Source organism: Leptopilina boulardi, unplaced genomic scaffold (assembly GCF_019393585.1).
Source record: "Leptopilina boulardi isolate dan_hultmark-lab unplaced genomic scaffold, ZJU_Lbou_2.1 LbouV2_161, whole genome shotgun sequence".
Taxonomy (NCBI): Eukaryota; Metazoa; Arthropoda; class Insecta; order Hymenoptera; family Figitidae; genus Leptopilina; species Leptopilina boulardi.
The window spans coordinates 206610-226771 of record NW_026137709.1 but is presented as its reverse complement, the minus strand read 5'-3'; the positions used below and the strand labels follow the sequence as shown (position 1 = coordinate 226771).

At 29.0% G+C, this 20162-nt stretch overlaps 1 protein-coding gene across 6 annotated transcripts in view; it reads right to left on the bottom strand.

The window, feature by feature from the left end:
* The window catches only part of LOC127276942 (neural cell adhesion molecule 2), a 1005192-nt gene that overhangs the window by 826593 nt on the left and 158437 nt on the right, over positions 1-20162 (bottom strand). For all 6 annotated transcript variants that reach the window (XM_051297698.1, XM_051297696.1, XM_051297701.1 and 3 more), the window contains one exon: positions 1586-1696. In XM_051297698.1, the coding sequence (XP_051153655.1) occupies positions 1586-1696 (111 nt within the window). The remainder of the gene's footprint in view (positions 1-1585; positions 1697-20162) is intronic.

Below are 20162 nucleotides of genomic sequence, written 5' to 3'. Positions count from 1 at the left end.
ATTTTAAAGACATGATGTATATTAGATTATAATTATTTCAGTATTTAATATAATTACAAAAAAAATTTAACACGTTTTACCTCTTAGAACAACCCCTAACGTTTAATACTACTCCGAAATATTGATAATTCATCTAAACGATTAATTAAACATTTTACAGCTCTTGCATACTTCATAATTATTTCTAAATATATCCTGGTTGCTTAAAAATTAGAAATGATAATCAACAACCACTTGAAATTTTTGTAAATGATTAAAAAAGGTTTGTGAATTCTTGCAATTAGTGCATGTAAATTGTAAAAAAGTATTTCTAAGCTACACAGATAAAAATAATGATGATAAACAACCTCTTGAAACCCACCCCTAATTCATAACTATTTTTAAAATCTTACATTTGTGTTAAAAAATTAAAAAAATCATTTTGACTGATTCTGTACGTTTCAAAATTATAAATAAATATTTCCATGAAACAGCCAATTAATGGCTTCGACTTGAACGCTACCATGTATGAACATCCGTGTTAATCAATCAGCGCGCGTCGCTTTCGTTGCTGCCATATATAGACATTCGTACTACTACTACTACTACTGTCACCCTATTTTTAACTTTTTGCAATTTTTCTTCCTTTGCCATTTTTCTGTCAGTTTAGAAAAACTGACATCAGATTTGTCATCAGCGACCCAGAAAACCCCCAGGTGACGTGTTTCAAGTGAATTCGATGAGTTTTAAAAAATTCGGCCGCCATATTGGATCTGCCATTTGGAATTTAAAAAAACTGATACCAGATGTGTCATCAGCGACCCAAAAAACCCCTGAGTAACGAGTTTCAAGTTAATTCGATGAGTTTTTAAAAATTTGGCTGCCATATTGGATCCGCCATTGGGAATTTTAAAAAAACTGATACCGGATGCGTAATCACCGACCCCAAAAACCCCCGAGTAAGAAATTTCAGGCAAATCTGATCAATTCTAAAACTTTTGGTTTAATGGGGTAGTTTTTGACATTTTTCTTTACCCTTGTGGAGAATTGTTACTTATTTTTTTTACAATGTTGAAATTATCTGTAAAAATATGTAATAGTTAAAACTGAAAAAAAATTTACATAGAATTTTTACTGTTTTTTCAAATTTTGTGATTTTTTATTTTTTTTGGAGGGGTGTATTTCAAAAAGGGTAGTTTTTTGAAAACGGTATGGATATGTATTTGTTACTGATGACCAGCCCTTCAAAACAAGACCAAAGCGGAGTTAATATGTTAAGATTTGAGAAAGTTATGATTTTTTGAAGTAGGTGTATTATTAGTATTATTATTAGTATAACTACTGCAAAAGCAAACTTTAAAAAGAATATGTCTATTTTTTCTTTATTTTGGTGCATAATAAATAGAAAACCATTATAGAAACCGAGGCGCAAAAATTTTTCATTTTCTCGTTAAGCTGTGTAATAAAAATAAAACATAAATTATTTGAAAGTTTAAGAAATCAACTAATTAATCATGCTTTACTTAATCTTACTTTTGACCACTTTTTTTGATTTTAAGAACGGTTTCCAAAAAGTGTCACCTAATATTTATAAAATTCCACTTACCCCCAAATACTTTACAAATTAATAGAAGGTTATAACCTTCTAGGAATGGACCGCTAATTCCTCTAACTTCAACGCCTCCGCCATCATAAATTACTGGTTTCGAGGGATTTTCTGAAAAAATTATATTTTTGTACAATATAAGTAGTATAATTCTATTTTTCTCTTAAGGGGAAAAACTAAATTTATAAACTATAAATTTTTTTTACTTTAAAAATTAGTGTGTTTAAATAATATTCAATTTCATCATATTATATTTCCTGATTATCATCATTATAACCTATTTTTGCACAATCATCACTTTTAAACATATTTTGAATAAATATTTAATGCCATCCGTATTACCACATAATATAATACAAATATGACCTTCAAATTTTATACTCAAATAAAGATTATATGCTACCATAATTGAATCGTCAGCAATACATTTAATTGACCCTTTTTTTAATAAAACATGATTTTTTTATCATAATTTCTTCGCCTGAGTTCCGGATAATTCTTAGAACTATAAGTTGTTTTAGAACAAAACGGCTTTGGATATTGTTTTGTTCAAAGTTTCTTTTCTAGATCCATGTAAGGTGAATACGTTTTTGTTTTCCGCAAGGCCCATGAACTTGAAATTGCTTTCGAATGTTAAAAAGTTCTTTATTCTTTGTTTCGTCCAGGATTTCAGCACATATAATTTTATCTAAAGTTTCTGCATCGCAAAATTATGTTGGTAAAAATATAATTAAATGACCATGTGGCAATCCACGCTTTTTTCATTCTATATGAAAGAGCCCACACAGCACTGATAATTCTCCGAAGATTTATTGAATGTTTTAAGATTAACTTGTAAGTGTTGCATCGCCGCGTTCAGAATAGATTATTTAAATCTTAAAATCTCCGCTTGCAAGCAAATGTATATTACGTCTAGTTTTATTTTGAACCTTTAACGAAAATGTAATTTACATATTCAGTCAACTTTCGCGTTAAAAATTTGCTCACATGCGGACATTTTAATATTTAAATAATCTATTCTGAAAGCGGCGATGATATTTACAATAACAGATTTGAGCAATATTTTTTTGCTTTACTTATAACTTTTTTCCTACTAAAAATAGAGAAAAATGGTGTGAATGTATTTACGCAGAAGACCTTAAACTTTTATAAAAAAATTTATTTTTTTTACAAAAATAATTATTTTTAAACAATTGGTTTAAAAAATAAAATTTGTTTATAACTTTTAAATATATTCTCCCTCATTCAGAAGCGCGAAAAAAATCATGAATATTGTTTAAGTCATAATAAATCGATTGTTAAATTTTTGAGATGGCATTATTTTTTGTTTTCGAGATATTAATTAATTAACTAACAAAAGTTAATAAAAATAAAATATTTTAAGAACATATAAAATTAGAGTAATTATAAAAACACGATTAGAATGCTTATCAAAATACGCATCTAACGAGCCCTATATTAAGTATTTCTGATAAACGGGTGTTAAATTAATAATTAAAATTATTTAAATAATTAATAACATTTGAGGAAATAAAGATAAACCGTCAATTCTTTTTTGTTTGGAAGATCATTTAATTCTGTGTCACGAAAAGAATATTAAGTATTACTAAGAATCAAAAATTAATTATAAAATGTTATTTAGAAATAGACTGAAAAATACCTTGCCGAGTAGGTAGGCAGCCTCCTCCAACTTGTGTCGTAGGTTGCTGAAACATCGATTTTCAATAATCATCTGTTAAAAATTTAGATTTGTTAAAAATGCTATTTACACTGGTTTTATTTACCACAGAATTAGATGATCTTCCAAACAAAAAAATAATTGACGGTTTATCTTAATTTCCTTAAATGTTATTAATTATTTAAATAATTTTAATGAGTAATTATTTAATTTTAAAATTACTCTGATTTTATTTGTTCGTAAAATATTTCATTTTTTATTAACTTTTGTTAGTTAATTAATTAATATCTCGAAAACAAAAAATAATGCCATCTCAAAAATTTAACCATCGATTTATTATGACTTAAACAATATTCATGATTTTTTTCGCGCTTCTAAATGAGGGAGAATATGTTTAAAAGTTATAAACAAATTTTATTTTTTAACCAAATTGATTAAAAATTAATATTAAAAAAAATAATATTTTTTCTAGAAGGTTAAAGTCTTCTGCGTAAAAAACATTTACAACATTTTTCTCTATTTTTAGTAGGAAAAAAGTTATAAGTAAAGCAAAAAAATTTTGCTCAAATTTGTTATTGTAAATATCTCGAAAAAAATTAAAAATTTGTACACCTATTTAGCACCACTATCACTACAATTTACCGAATTTTAAGAAAAATTTGAGACATGACCCTGTATTCTCATATGAAATGCCTCATATATATAGATGTATCAGTGTCAAGCCTAGGGGGTCGTTAAAATTGCCGGGAGCTCTGAAGTCCTTAAAAATCCCAAGAATTTTTGGTTAAAATATGATTGTAGAATGCGAATGAACCTCAAGTCACAAAAAAAATTTTTTTTGCAAAAATATCGAGAAAAAAAAGTGGATAAAAAATTTTGTCACTTATTTTGCTCTAACTATTTTTATAATAAATATTCGATGTTCATTCGCATTCTACAATCATATTTTAACCAAAATTTTTGGAATTTTTAATTGTTCCTTATCGTGGAACAAAATTTTATGTAATAAAAAAATATATTTTTTATTAAAAAAAACACATTGGAAAAAATCCCTCGGCTGGACCACACTCCCCCTTAAACCTCATTTTGAAATTTTTTAAGAATTTCAATTTTAACTCAAATATCACTCCCATTGCTTAAAAAATATCAATAATAATAAAGATGTAGTCCAGAGTTTATTAATAATATTTCAATTAATATTATTAATTTTAAAGTAAAGAAAAGATTTTAAAAACTATAGAATAAGTTATAAAAATATTGAATTTTTCTTTATAAAAATAAAAATATATATTAAAATTTTGTTCTGGAAAAGTACTGATATTTTAAATGAGGTTTTCAGTAGACATCCACACCACGTTCTTTTAAAGCAAAGTATTCTAATAACATTGTCTTTTTCTGCATAGTGGATCTTATAGCATCGTCATTAGCTTCTTCGCTAATAGTAACGGTATATTTATGAGGTAAATGAACAGGCAATCTGGTAACAGAATGACTTTTATTCTGTATTGGTCTTCCAAAAATTCTATCACATGCTTCAACGGGACTTACATATCGAGTTTTAATGATATTTCGAATTTCATCGAGGCGTATGAATATTACCCAATTGACATGTGACCGAAATGCATATAACATACGTGTCATTTGAACAAAAATGTCATTTGACATAAATGACATTTATCAAAATTGTCATTTGACATATGCGACATTAATCTAAATTGTCATTTGACATAACCGATATGTAACAAAAATGTCACTTCACCTAAATATTCTAGCGCGTATTTCAAAATTGACCAATTAAAAGATATTATTAAGATTGTAATTCGTCAATTTTAAAATTCGCGCTAGAATATTTAGGTCAAATGAAAATTTTTATAAGTATCATTTATGTCAAATGATATTTTTGTTACATATCCATTTTCATCCATTGTTGTTTCTGAGTAGAATTACTTTGAAAATCTTTTTGAACATTTACCATTTTCATCATACCAGCTCCCACATGGACCGTGAATCATGTTTCTCATAACAATATCATGAAATTCGGTTTAGTTGAAGTTTAAACAAAGTTGGATGACTCACAGGTTTAAAAGGTACAAAAAAGTTTATTAAGGACAAAATCGCAGGACAATTAATTATTCCATTAAAAATTTCAAAAAGAAAGAGTAAGTCAATATACAGAAATCTCTGTCTAAGTGAAGGGATTCTTAATACGCGTTTAAGTTCTGAGTAATCATGACTATAAGTATCAAAAGTTATTCCTAAACACCTCGCAGCAAAACGCAGAAACTTATTTTGTACACGCTCGAGTTCAATTAACAATGATTCCTGATAAGGTAGCCAAATAATACAAACAAACTCGATAATTGATCTAACAAGTGAAAAATAAAGAATCTTTAAAGCTAATGGACTTTTGAAACAGGATGCATTTCTTGCGACAAAGCCCATGATCCTATTAGCCTTCGTTATAGTGTTTTTAATATGCACTCGAAAGTCAAGAGCGGAATCTAAAGTAACACCCAGGTCTCGCACCATGTTCACTCTAGTAACAGTTTCATTACCAATCTTATAATTAAACTTAATAAAAACTTTTTGTTTAGTGAATGAGATAACGCTACATTTTTTAGTATTTTAAAAAAGATTGTTTTTTATTAACCAATTAACAAGTTGATCAAGATCAGCATGGAGATCAATACAATCTTGCTCAGAGGTAATAGATTTGTATAATTTGAGATCGTCCGCGAAAAGTAAAAATAAACTGTGAGTAAATAAGGAATGAATTTCATTAATAAAAAATAAAAAGAAAGGAGGACCAAGGTGCGAGCCCTGAGGAACTCCTGAAGTGGCCAGAAAAACATCAGAAAAATCATAATCAATGCGAACAGATAAAAATCTTTCAGTGAGGTAGCTCTTGACCCAACTAATCATACCGCGAGAAAAACCAAGAGCCTCGAGCTTTGCCACCAACAATGCATGGTCAACTTTTTCAAAAGCCTTCGCGAAATCTATGTATATAGCGTCAACCTGTATATATTTTTCGAGACAAAAGATTGTATAATTAGTGAACAAAGTAAGATTGGTTAAAACTGACCTACGCTTCATAAAGCCATGCTGCTCTTCAATTAGTAAATGCTCCGTTTGACTGTATAATTCGTCGAATACAATGCTTTTAAAGTTTTTAGAGACGGCGCCAAGTAGAATTATAGGCCTATAGTTAGTGACGTCACTCTTATCCCCGTCCTTGAAAACAGGCACGACTATACCTCTTTTCCAGTTTAACGGAAATATACCAGATGATAATGAGCGATTAAATAATACAAATAAAGGTTCAACAAATGCAGAACAGCATGACCTTAAGAGAGAAGGTGGAATATTATCTGGTCCAGCAGCTTTATTTACATCCAAATTCTTTAGTTTTGACAAAATTGTTTTTCTATCTATAGTAAAATTACCAATAGTACAACTATTCACATGACCGGAATTGGAATTTAATACATTGTCAGAAGGAAGTAAATATACTAAATTAAAGTAGTCGCGAAAGAGATTAGCAATATTATAATTAGAATTCGCTGTTAAATCGCCATAAAATACATTTTTTGGAATTCTTGATTCATGGCGCAAAGTATTAACATAATTCCAAATTGTTTGGGATTTGAAATAACAGAATTTTCTACTTTAGTTATATAATTATTAAAAGCTGTTTTAGATAAGGATTCATACATTTCACGTAGTTTAGAGAATTCTAAGTAATCGATTGGGTCATTGGTACATTTAAATATTCGATGCGATATTTTTTTCAAAAAGAATATTCGAGTTTTTGTACAGTAACTATATTAAATTCAAAACAAAACAAGGTTCGCAATAATGTTCCTTTAATCTACTCGCGAAAATACGTATGTATACCAAATGTAAACATTGTAGCTCCATAATTCTCAAAGTAAAGGAGGGGACACACTTTTTTCTGAAGTTTCTAGTATTTGTACAATAACTATATTAAATTCAATGCAAGTCAGGTTCGCTATAATTTTCCCTTCATCTACTTGCGAAAAAACGTATGTGTACCAAATGTGAGCATCGTAGCACCAAAACTAAAATAGTAAAGGGGAGAATACACTTTTTTCTAAAGTTTCGAGTTTTTGTACTATAAATATATTAAATTCAATTCATATGGGTTCACTATAATTTTCCTTTAATCTACTAGCGAAAATGTGTATGTATACCTAATTAGAGCAGCGTAGCTCCAAAACTCTACTGAAATTTCGAATTTTTGTACAATAACTATATTAAATTCAATACAAAACATGTTCGCTATAATTTTCCTTTAATCTACTTGCGGAAATACGTATGCATACCAAATGTGAGCATCGTATCTCTAAAACTCTAAAAGCAAAAGAGTGGGACACACTTTCTTGCGAAGATTCTAGATTTTGTACAATAACTATATTAAATTAAATACAAAACAGGTTCGCTATAATTTTCCTTTAATCTACTTGCGAAAAAACGCATGTGTACCAAATGTGAGCATCGTAGCACCAAAACTAAAATAGTAAAGGGGAGAATACACTTTTTTCTGAAGTTTCGAGTTTTTGTACCATTAATATATTAAATTCAATTCATATGGGTTCCCTATAATTTTCCTTTAATCTACTAGCGAAAATGCATAGGTATACCAAATTTCATCAACGTAGCTCCAAAACTCTAAAAGTAAGTAGAGGACACACTTTTTTCTGAAGTTTTGAGTATTTGTACAATAACTATATTAAATTCAATGCAAGTCAGGTTCGCTATAATTTTCCCTTAATCTACTTGCGAAGAAACGTATGTGTACCAAATGTGAGCATCGTAGCACCAAAACTAAAAAAGTAAACGGGAGAATACACTTTTTTCTGAAGTTTCGAGTTTTTGTACTATAAATATGAGGCTAAATTCCTGAAATGTCCGAACAAAAAATTAAAAGTTCTCGAATTTAATCCATACTTTTCTAAAATGTTGTTATTGTTGGTGAAAGTCTAAAAATCAATTATTATTGAATTTAATAAAATAGTTTTTGAATTACAACGTTTTTAATTTTTGACTTTTGAAAAAAAAAATTTTTTTCAATGTACAATATTTATAAGTAGAATGCATAAAAAATAACATATATATAATGATTTTTAAAGCTTTTTTGACGGGCTACACGCTGTTAATTAATTTTTTTTTTTAAATAACATTTGACCTTGAAATTCAAGGTCAAAATGTTAATTTACGTTTATCTCAAAATCGGATTTTTTGAAATTATTTTTAACTATCTCAATGGAAAGCTTGACTAATTTCCTACAAAACATGTAATTTTCAGAGTGGGATCTTTTAAAGTTTTTGAGATATTAATTAATTAATTAATTAATGTTTATAACAAATCAAATATTTTACAAACGAATAAAGTTACCGTAATTCTGAAGTTATTAATTGAAAGTTAACGTAATTCCGCATCCAACGAGCCCTATATGAAGTATTTTGGATAAGTAGATTGTTAATAAACAATCAGTTAACATTGCAATTGTTTATTAACAATCTACTTAACCAAAATACTTCATATAGGGCTCGTTGGATGCGGAATTACGTTAACTTTCAATTACTTTAAAAAAAAAAAAAGCTTTAAAAATCATTATATATATGTTAACTTTTATGCATTCAACTGATAAATATTGTACATTGAAAAAAAAAATTTTTTTCAAAAGTCAAAAATTAAAAACGTTGTAATTCAAAAACTATTTTATTAAATTCAATAATAATTGATTTTTAGACTTTCACCAACAATAACAACATTTTAGAAAAGTATGGATTAAATTCGAGAACTTTTAATTTTTTGTTCTGTTACGTCTCAAATAGAGAAATAACTAAAGAAATAATATTTTATTTTATTTGTGGCCGCTCGGTGATTCAGTGAATTCCTGTTTCATTTACAGAGCAGAAGGCTCTGAGCTAAGGGTACAGGAAAGAAAGAGAATAGTGATTTTTAATGACAAGATTACAAATTTATTTAGACAAACATTTAGAGTTATAAAATTGATCTTTGAGAGAGAGTATCCTGAAGCAACCATTCTTGAAATAAGAGGAATTCAGCATTCCACTGCAACAAGGAATGTAAAGGTTACTACAAATTTTTATAAGGAATTAGGAAGGATTTTGATAAAAAGTATTACAACTTACCTTGAAAATTTAGATGTAAGATGTATGAAAAAGGACCACTGTAGTGTCTTCTGATTTGGCAGGTAAAAGGGCTGGTACCAGTATAGTTTAAGAGCTCACAGGAAGGTTGACGGGCCTTGGTGATGACCACAGGTCCGGAGTTCAGTTGATTGAATCAGCTCTTCTTGACGTAGAAATTTTTAACACTCGACACAGAGATTCTTCTAAGTCGAACTTGAGTATGAAATCGAGCAGAGTAACAACGCTTGTACTAGATTTCGTATGTGAACTGGTACCGTGTATGATGAAAAGTTCTGAACTGGTAGATGTTACACGTATGAAGATGATTTGAGAACTGGCGGTATCGGTGGTAATTTCTGAACTGGAAGACGTCGACTGGTACCAAGAATGAAGTTGATGTTAAACGTATGAAGATAATTTAAGAACTGGTTTCTCCATAAAAATGTAGTCCTTTTATATTGAATATTCATAAGAGAATATATCTATATATTTTTACCCTTTTTTTAGAAGCCGATGTCGAATCCTTCTATATAAGAGAATAGTGCTATATATTTTTCACCCCTTTTTTTTAGAAGCCGATGTCGAATCCTTCGATATAAGAGAATAGTGCTATATATTTTCACCCTTTTTTTTAGAAGCCAAAGTTGAGTTCTTCTATACTGAATATTCGTAAAACAGTAGTGCTATATATTTTTCACCCTAATTTGGAAGTCGATGTTGAGTCCTTCTCTCTCAGTTAAACGTTAAAGAAGAGGGTTCTTCTAATGTGATGATACCACAGGTGTTCGTTACATGGGGGGAATTAAAAGATTTCTCGCTTTTATTTCTATGTTTTAGAAATACAGTATATAGACATAGGAAGATACAAAACGCAAGGGTCATTTATACATTAAGTCGCGCGATAATGGGGCGGGAGTTTACATAAGAGAAAGGCATTTAAATGCGTAACAAAGGCACGGGTGTTTGTCGCAGAGACATACAATTCGGTATTGATTAAAAGAATTCTTATAATTATGAATGTAAAAGTTACGGTGACGTGACACCTCCCCCCTTTAAAATTCGGAAATTAGAAATGAAGTTGAATAATTTACGAATTCAGTTTTAAGAAGAGTTAAGTTATTTCAGGGAAATGTCACTTACAATTTTGATTATATTATGTAAAGTTTTTAGACATCAATGTTTAAAAGACCTAAGAGTAAATACGTCATACACATAATATAGTTTCACACCTTATTCACACCAAGTTAAGATACAAGTTTATATATATTGAAAAATACATACGAATATTATTGTTAATGATTTCAAAGATTTTCACACATATCCCGTACTATCATTTTTGATTTAATAGTCATACATTATTTAAAAATGATTTAATCATAGAGATTGGGATCTTATGTATAGAAGCATATACAAATTTGAAATACTTTCGTAAAAGCTCACAGAATTAGTAGAAGTAGTATATAAAAAGGAATTTTAATTATATTTATAAAGACACTCATACCATGTATTATACAAGATTTTAAGGATGCATTATTATTATTTGCTCTTTACACATTGGTTAATTTAGAATAAGATATAAGTTTTCAATAAATAGTGCATACAGATAGATTACATTCTGATGATGACAGAGTTCAATTATTTTTTTTTTCATACATAATTTATACTTTTGAAATGTTATATTATTCTGTTAAAGATTTTCATCCACATATATTTACGAAAAGGAGGAAGGCAGAAAAAAAAAATTTTTCTAACATTTTCCTTTCTGAACGCAGGTATAGTTTTTGAAACAGATTTATATAAGCTTATACATCCCTCCCTCCTTTAAGAGAAAAACGAGAAGCATTCGAAGTTTTGACATGAATAGAATTTACAACATTGATTTAAAGAATTTTGGCTTTAATATTAATTAATTGGATAATTTTCGTTCATCATTTTTTTTTAATTGTAACAATTTCTTGCTATATGATATTTTTCGAAACATTGCTCACAAGATAAGCTGCATTTGCTTAATTAAAATTTTCTTTTTTACTCTAAATGTCGATATATTACAATCATATTGTTTACACACTCATTGTGACATTAGTTGCAATCTTTCTTTTTATCTTTATCAATAGAATTCGTTTTTTTTTAATTTTTGATTTCAATATAATCGTTCCATGTTCTAAATGACATATTGCTATTTTTTAATTCCTCGACTCCGGTAATAAATATATTGGTTTAGAAAACTAAATTCGATTGATAAAGTCTTCATAACACGAATTGGAAAATTTACTTATTTTTACCATGCCCGTTCATATTACCTATAGGAATATAAGATTCTATCAGGTAACGTTGTTCTCATTTTCAAGACTACATGTTTCTCTTCGTTTTTTTTTTTTTTTTAAATAAATAATTTTTGAAATCGATGACATTTTTCAATTAGGCTTATAGTTTACGAGATATTGACGATTTTATCTGGCATTTTTTTTATATAAATTTTCGAATATTTTGAATTTGGAAAAAAAAAAATTTCAATCTCGATTTACATGTTTTAGATCTCAAAATTTCGTGTCACATTGTGGTAATCAAATTTCGGTATTGATACGAACTACAAGAAAATGAAGTTTAAAAATTTTAAAAATTGATTTTTTTTTTTGAATATTTGAATTTAGGAAAAAAAAACAAAATATTAATATGAAACTTTCTTATACGAAATATTTAAAAGAAAAAAAAAAAGTAAATTTTATAATGTAAAAATAGATCCTGGAAGAAAAATAGCAAATATTAATATAATGAATGTCCATAATATATTTTAATCACCTGAAACAGAAATATCTCTATATTATTATCAATTATTTAATGTCTCTTTTTTATTATATCTAAAAATTAAAATGTATGCTTAAGAAAATACTCCAGTTGTTCAATATAAAATTCGAGTCATCTGTATTTATTACAGATAATTATATATTTTTTTATAATATTTATTTATTTTGTTACTGACAATGCCTTTTTTTATTCGTATTTTAATGCTTAAGAATATGCAAAACTGGATTATTTACTTTAATAAAAAGTTAATTGTATTAATGGAGAATTATAATTATAAGAGCAAACAATAATATAACAAAAGCAAATTGTTTTGTTTATGTGTATTTAGTGAATATATTGAAGGATGTGTATTAAGATTTGAATTCATTCACTATTCTTGTTATATTTTATAGAATTGTTTAAATTAATTTTGGTTAGCATGATGAATATGAGATAAGCGAAGTCTGTTAATGTGTACAATTTTTGGTGATTTATTTATTTTAATTTTTATGTTTCCTTTACTCAATATTTCTAACACTTCATGTGGTCCTGTATATTGATTACCTAACTTTTTCGGTTTTGGACCTTGTAATAAAAATACGCTATCTCCGATTTTAAAATTTTGAGGGTTAGCTTTGCGATCATAGTAAGTTTTTGATTTTTCTTTAGATTCGATTAAATTTTTCTGCGCGAGTGATTGAATATCATGTAGTTTTGTAACTAGTTTTACTAAATAGTCATCATAGGTTTCGAGTTTTTCTTCTTCTAAAAGTGGTAGACTTGAAGGTAATCTTGGTAATCTACCGAAAACTAACTCATAGGGTGTACATTTAGTACCTTCATGGACGCTTGTATTATAAGAAAACATAGCTAATTCTAATAAATCATCCCATTGAGTATTTTTATTGATGAATTGTTTAAGATATTCTGCTAATACATGATGCGATCTTTCTAATGAACCATTTGATTGAGGGTGAAAAGAAGTAGTTTTAAATTGTCGAATACGAAATCGTTTTGCTAATCGCTTCATAAGATTGCTCAAAAAATTTGTACCTTGGTCTGTTAAAACGCCTTTTGGAGAGCCAAAAGTACAAATGAATTTCTTTACAAAAGCATCCGCAATTGTACTAGCCTGCTGATTTGGTAAAGGTACTGCTACAGAATATTTTGTTAAGCAGTCTTGTATAGTTAAAATGCATTCATTTCCAGATTCTGTTGCTGGCAAAGGTCCTACTATATCCATAGAAATTTTTTCGAACGCGGTTCCTGGTGTATCAGTAATTACCATTGGGTTTTTAGTTTTTACTCGAACTAACTTTTTCAACTGACATTGTAAACAAGCTTGAATATATTTTTGAATGTCTAATTTCATATTTTCCCAAAAATATTTTTGCCGAATTCTATTATAAGTTTTCGTAACTCCCTTGTGACCGCCTATAGCAGAGGAATGTGCTTCTTCAATCAAAATTTGTCTTTGTTCAGTTGTTGCATATTGAACATAACCTTTACAAATTATAACTTTAGTACAAGAATCTTGAAAAGTTTCTTTAAGAATTAATTCGATATCTTGCCAATTTACGTGATTGATGACTGTTGTTTTTGCAATACTAACTGATTTTAACTTTAATTTTTCTGTTAAATTTTTAAATGATTCAATTGTTAATTTGATATTATTTGTTATTTGAGTAAGACTTTCACTTGATTCTGTAGTAATTGGTAAAGCAATGTGTAAAAAATTTCCTTTTTTAATTTCTTTAGCTTCATTAATTAACAAATTTTTGAATTGAGGAAGTTCATTTTGTTTATTTAGACTTCGAGAACCATTATCTAAAGGGACACCTGTTGTAGATAAAAAGTACGCATAATTATCTTTCCGCATTCTTAACTGGTCTTTACATTCCACTACATTAGTACATAAGGGTCCATCAATTGATTTTTCTAATTCACCCACGTTTTGTTCGTTTAGAAAAGGGTCGAGGGGGAACTCAGGAGGGGGCTCAGCAGGAGGGCGTTGACATTCATGCTCATTATTGATTTTTCTTTGAGTTTGTTTTGAATTTGAAATTTCATTAGGAAAATATATTTCCTCTAAATCGTCGGAATCACTATCGTATTCTTCTTCTATATATTCTTTACTTTTCGATTTCGCACTATCTTCAATAATTTCTTCATGAGGAAAATCTTCAACACTATCATCACTTGAACTTATATATTCTTCCGCACTAAAAGGTTGATAAAATTGATTTTGTTTAATATATTCTGGATCTGAATTTTCTTCTGAATCTTTACTTTCGCACTGATTATCTTCACTAATTTTACGCGTTTTTTGTTTAGAAATTGATCCTTTAGGCCTACCTCTTTTTCTTTTGATGAAATTTTCATCCTCATCAGTCATTAAATCTTCATTATAATTTATTTTTTGCAAATTTTCGCGATTTCTAAGATTTCGAACGGATTTTTGAATAATTTCTTGATTTCGCGGACTTTGAATAGATTTTGTATTTTTCACATTTTTCGAATTTCGCACATTGATTTCACTTCGCCTTGATTTAATTTCATCAATTTTATTACTAGAATTAGATTTCTTTGATTTAGAATTTTTTATTTCTTCACTTGAATTTTGCACTTTTTCACTTGATTTTTGACACGAACGTTGCACTTTTTCTTTTAAATTCTTGGAACTAGTAGCTTCTTCTCTTAATTTCTTTGATTTTCTTCTAGTCATCACTGTAATACATTTATCACTTCCAAGATTTATCGGATAGTCTTCATTATTAATTTTTTCACAAAGATTTTTAACTTTTTTATTTTTCGTACTCTCATATATCAAACTTATTATTTTTTTAACAAGATTTAATTCATTATTCGCAGATACACTTTCAACATTTATTTTGTCAGTAAATTCTTTATTACAATAAACACCATCATCTTCGATTTCATCTGAATTTTCGTTTTCTTCATTGTCGTCTTCTTCTTCGTCATATTCTTCTTCTTCGTATTCTGGGATGCAGCGATCAAATTTTTTCACATAAGTTACTGGATTTCGGGATAATGCATCCGCATTAACATTCATTTTTCCTGCCTTGTATAACATCTCAAAATCGTATTCTGCTAATTTTAATTTCCATCTTGTTACGCGAGAACAAGGATCGCTTGATTTTTGAAACCATAATAATGGTTTATGATCTGTAACAATTTTAAATCTCCTACCATAGAGAAAATGTCTAAAATGTAAAACACAATATACAATTGCGAGGGCTTCTTTATTATAAGTGTCATATTTTACTTCATGTTCGTTTAAAGATCTTGACGCATAAGCAATGGGCTTATCTTTACCAATTTCGCCTTGTGATAATATGCCGCCAATAGCATAACCGGATGCATCAGTTGTAAGTATAAAAGGTTTTTCAAAATCTGGTCTTTGTAGGAGTGGTTCTTCGCAAAGTTCATTTTTTAAAATTTCGAAAGCTACTTGTTGTTTATCTGTCCATTGAAAAGTTACGTCCTTTTTCAAAAGTTGTGTTAAAGGTCCAGATTTTTTAGAAAAATTATTAATGAATCTTCGATAATAACCGGCAAGACCTAAGAATTGTTTTATATTTTTTACGTTTTTGGGAACTGGAAAATTTTTAACAGCAATTATCTTTTTCGGATCAGGTCGGACTCCATTTTTATCAATTATGTGTCCAAGATAAACTACTTCGGGTCTGAGAAATTCGCATTTATCTGGTTGCAATTTTAAATTTGCGTTACACAGTCGAGACAAAAAATTATCAAATTTTTCTTGATGTTCTTCAAGAGTATTTGCAAAAATTACTACATCATCAAGGTATACAAATAAATCTGTACCAATAAGACCGGATAGACAACAATTCATTAATCTTTGAAAACAACTTGGCGCGTTCTTTAAACCGAAAGGCATACGGTCAAATTCATAATGACCATATGGGGTTGAAAAGGCTGTTTTGTGAGAATCTTTTGGACTCATTTTAATTTGATGAAAACCGGAAGCTAAGTCAAACACAGAGAAGTATTGCGCATTTCCAAGGGTCTCGAGCACTTCGTTTATATTCGGTAGCGGAAAAAAGTCGGTTATTGTTTTTTCATTTAATTTGCGAAAGTCTAATACCATACGCCATTTTTTATTTCCATGACTGTCATTTTTTTAGGCACAATCCATACCGGTGTATTATATGGGGATTGAGAAGGTTTGATTATTTTATTTTTTAAAAGTTCACTTGTTTGTCTTAAAAGTTCTTCTTTATGCACTGGGGGAAATCTGTATTGTCGCGTGAATACTGGTTCGTCGTCTTTAGTAGGGATGTTATGTTGGAGAACATTGGTAGCTGTTAAATATTCACCTGGTAAATGAAATCTTTCAGAATATTCCGCGATTAATGCTTCTACATGTTTTAATTCATCTGGTTTTAAATGATCTAAACGAAGTGAATCTAATATTTTTTCAATTCTTTCTTTACCCGTAATATTATAAAATCCAAATTGCTTATCGCACAAGGTTTCTGAATATACAAAATTGTCAAATAATTTTTCCGCGGTGCTATTATCAATATTTATTTTATTATTTTTAATTTGATTTGTGTCAGAGGAGTTATTAAAAACTTCGTCATATTCTTGTAAAATTACTTTCGGAATTTGTATTTTTACTGAATTTGATAGTGTATTTGCTGCTTTTACGTATGCTTTACCATTATTATTTGTGACTATAGCGTTTCCTATGTAAACTCCAGATTCAGTATTTAAAAGTGGAACATATCCTTCTTTTAAATTAGAATTTTCAACAAATAAAAATATGTCAGATATTGATCGAGGTGGGAGAGTAATAAAATTTCTTGATGCGAAATAGAACATTTTTCCTTTGACTTCTAAACATTTTTCAGCATAATTAATTTTGACATTATTATCTGTAAAATATTCTGATCCTAAAACTCCATCTTCTTCTATGGGAACTTCATTAGGTATTATGTTAAAAGTTGTTGGATAACCAAAGATATTTAATTTTGTTTGACCTAGTGTGTGTACAGGGTGTTCATTAATACCTGTAAGTTGTATTTTTTTAAATTTATTTAAAGTCATTGTGGAATCAAGCATTTTTTCTTTTAAAAGATTTAATCCTGCTCCTGTATCAATCATTAAATGAAGTGGTTTAAAAATTGTATTAACATAAATAGATGGTATCATATTTCCTTTAGTACAATTGATTTGAATGGTTTCTAAATGTTCAGATATTTGCTTTTTAGGCACGCTTTTTCTGTTAGCACCTGTTCCATCGTACCCGATATGGGAAGGTATTATTCGTTTCCCTGGTTCATTAAAGTGGATGATCGATACTGTTGACCTTGATTATAATTATTATATTCTCTTTTTCTGCAATTTTTAATAACATGCCCACGATTTTTGCAATATTTACAAGTAACATTAAAAAATCTGTTTTGTTGATTAGTACGGAAATCATTTTTATTTGGAAATTGTGAGTTTGTTCTATTATGTAAATTTTGGGGAAAACCCGAGAATCGTAATTGTAAAGGGGAATGCTTTTGTTCACTAAACGAGGGGGACATCCCTCTTCTTAGATAATAGACAGGTGGTCTCTGCTTCATGCGGAATACGGAGCGCTGGCACCTATGCTGTGCTGAGTATTGATTTTTTTCTGACCTACGACAAGTGCGTGAAGTATGTCCTTCTACATTACAATTTTGACATACTATTATATCTGCACTAGCAAATGTAATTTTTGCATTATTTGGCCTACAAGAATTTTCTTTTCTTAGCTCTACAACCGCATTTAATTTTCGTTCTGCCTCTAATGCTTTGTTTGTTGTTTCTTTTAAAGTTATGCAATCTGGAATTCGAATTTCTAATTCTGGACGTAGCCCTCGACGAAAACAAGATATTATATCTACTTCTAAAGTTTCTAAGATTGTTTTGGATAATTTACCGTCTTTACTCGATAATCTGTATGAGTCAAAAATCTGATCCGATAATTCTTTTACTCGATTCGCATACGATATGACACTTTCACTTTCCTTCATAAAAATATTTCCTAACTCTCCTTGCAATTGATAGATACTTTTATTTGGTAAATATATCTTCTTTAAATGAGCTTCTAACTCCAAAATTGTTTTAAAAATATTTCCCGATATTGATTTTCTAACTTCTCCTATTAACTTTCCACGAATTAATTTTACTAAATTTTCCTCCACTTGGGGTGAATCTGGCAACATTAATTTTGCTTCATGGCAACCTTCTATAAATGAAACTACTGGAATATTTTTTCCATCGAACACAGGCACTAATTCTAACGCGTCGCGAAGAGATACTTGTTGATTATTAGGTAACGACATAACTAAGCTTTTTATTTCACTTTTGTATCACTTTCACTTAGAATTTTGATTTGTGTTTATGAGTGTAAATAAAAAAAATTAATAAAGGAATTTCTAGATTTGTTGGTTCAAGGATATTTTTCTCTCTCATTTATATATTTGAAATTATTTAAGGAAAAATGATTTTTTTTTAAATTTCTCTTTTCTTTTTATCACAACAAATGATGCACCAAAAATTATACTGTTAATGCATCGATTTTTATATTATTAGTTTAAATTCTCTTTTTTGTTCACAACGGACAATACACCAAAAATTATATTTTTAGTGCATAGTTTTTAAATTTATATTCTCTTTCTTGTTCACAAAGGACGATACACCAAAAATTATATTTTTAGTGCATAGATTTTAAATTTATATTCTCTTTCCTGTTTCCCGGCCGATGCACCAAAAATTATATTTCCTCTGTTACGTCTCAAATAGAGAAATAACTAAAGAAATAATATTTTATTTTATTTGTGGCCGCTCGGTGATTCAGTGAATTCCTGTTTCATTTACAGAGCAGAAGGCTCTGAGCTAAGGGTACAGGAAAGAAAGAGAATAGTGATTTTTAATGACAAGATTACAAATTTATTTAGACAAACATTTAGAGTTATAAAATTGATCTTTGAGAGAGAGTATCCTGAAGCAACCATTCTTGAAATAAGGGGAATTCAGCATTCCACTGCAACAAGGAATGTAAAGGTTACTACAAATTTTTATAAGGAATTAGGAAGGATTTTGATAAAAAGTATTACAACTTACCTTGAAAATTTAGATGTAAGATGTATGAAAAAGGACCACTGTGGTGTCTTCTGATTTGGCAGGTAAAAGGGCTGGTACCAGTATAGTTTAAGAGCTCACAGGAAGGTTGACGGGCCTTGGTGATGACCACAGGTCCGGAGTTCAGTTGATTGAATCAGCTCTTCTTGACGTAGAAATTTTTAACACTTGACACAGAGATTCTTCTAAGTCGAACTTGAGTATGAAATCGAGCAGAGTAACAACGCTTGTACTAGATTTCGTATGTGAACTGGTACCGTGTATGATGAAAAGTTCTGAACTGGTAGATGTTACACGTATGAAGATGATTTGAGAACTGGCGGTATCGGTGGTAATTTCTGAACTGGAAGACGTCGACTGGTACCAAGAATGAAGTTGATGTTAAACGTATGAAGATAATTTAAGAACTGGTTTCTCCATAAAAATGTAGTCCTTTTATATTGAATATTCATAAGAGAATATATCTATATATTTTTACCCTTTTTTTAGAAGCCGATGTCGAATCCTTCTATATAAGAGAATAGTGCTATATATTTTTCACCCCTTTTTTTAGAAGCCGATGTCGAATCCTTCGATATAAGAGAATAGTGCTATATATTTTCACCCTTTTTTTTAGAAGCCAAAGTTGAGTTCTTCTATACTGAATATTCGTAAAACAGTAGTGCTATATATTTTTCACCCTAATTTGGAAGTCGATGTTGAGTCCTTCTCTCTCAGTTAAACGTTAAAGAAGAGGGTTCTTCTAATGTGATGATACCACAGGTGTTCGTT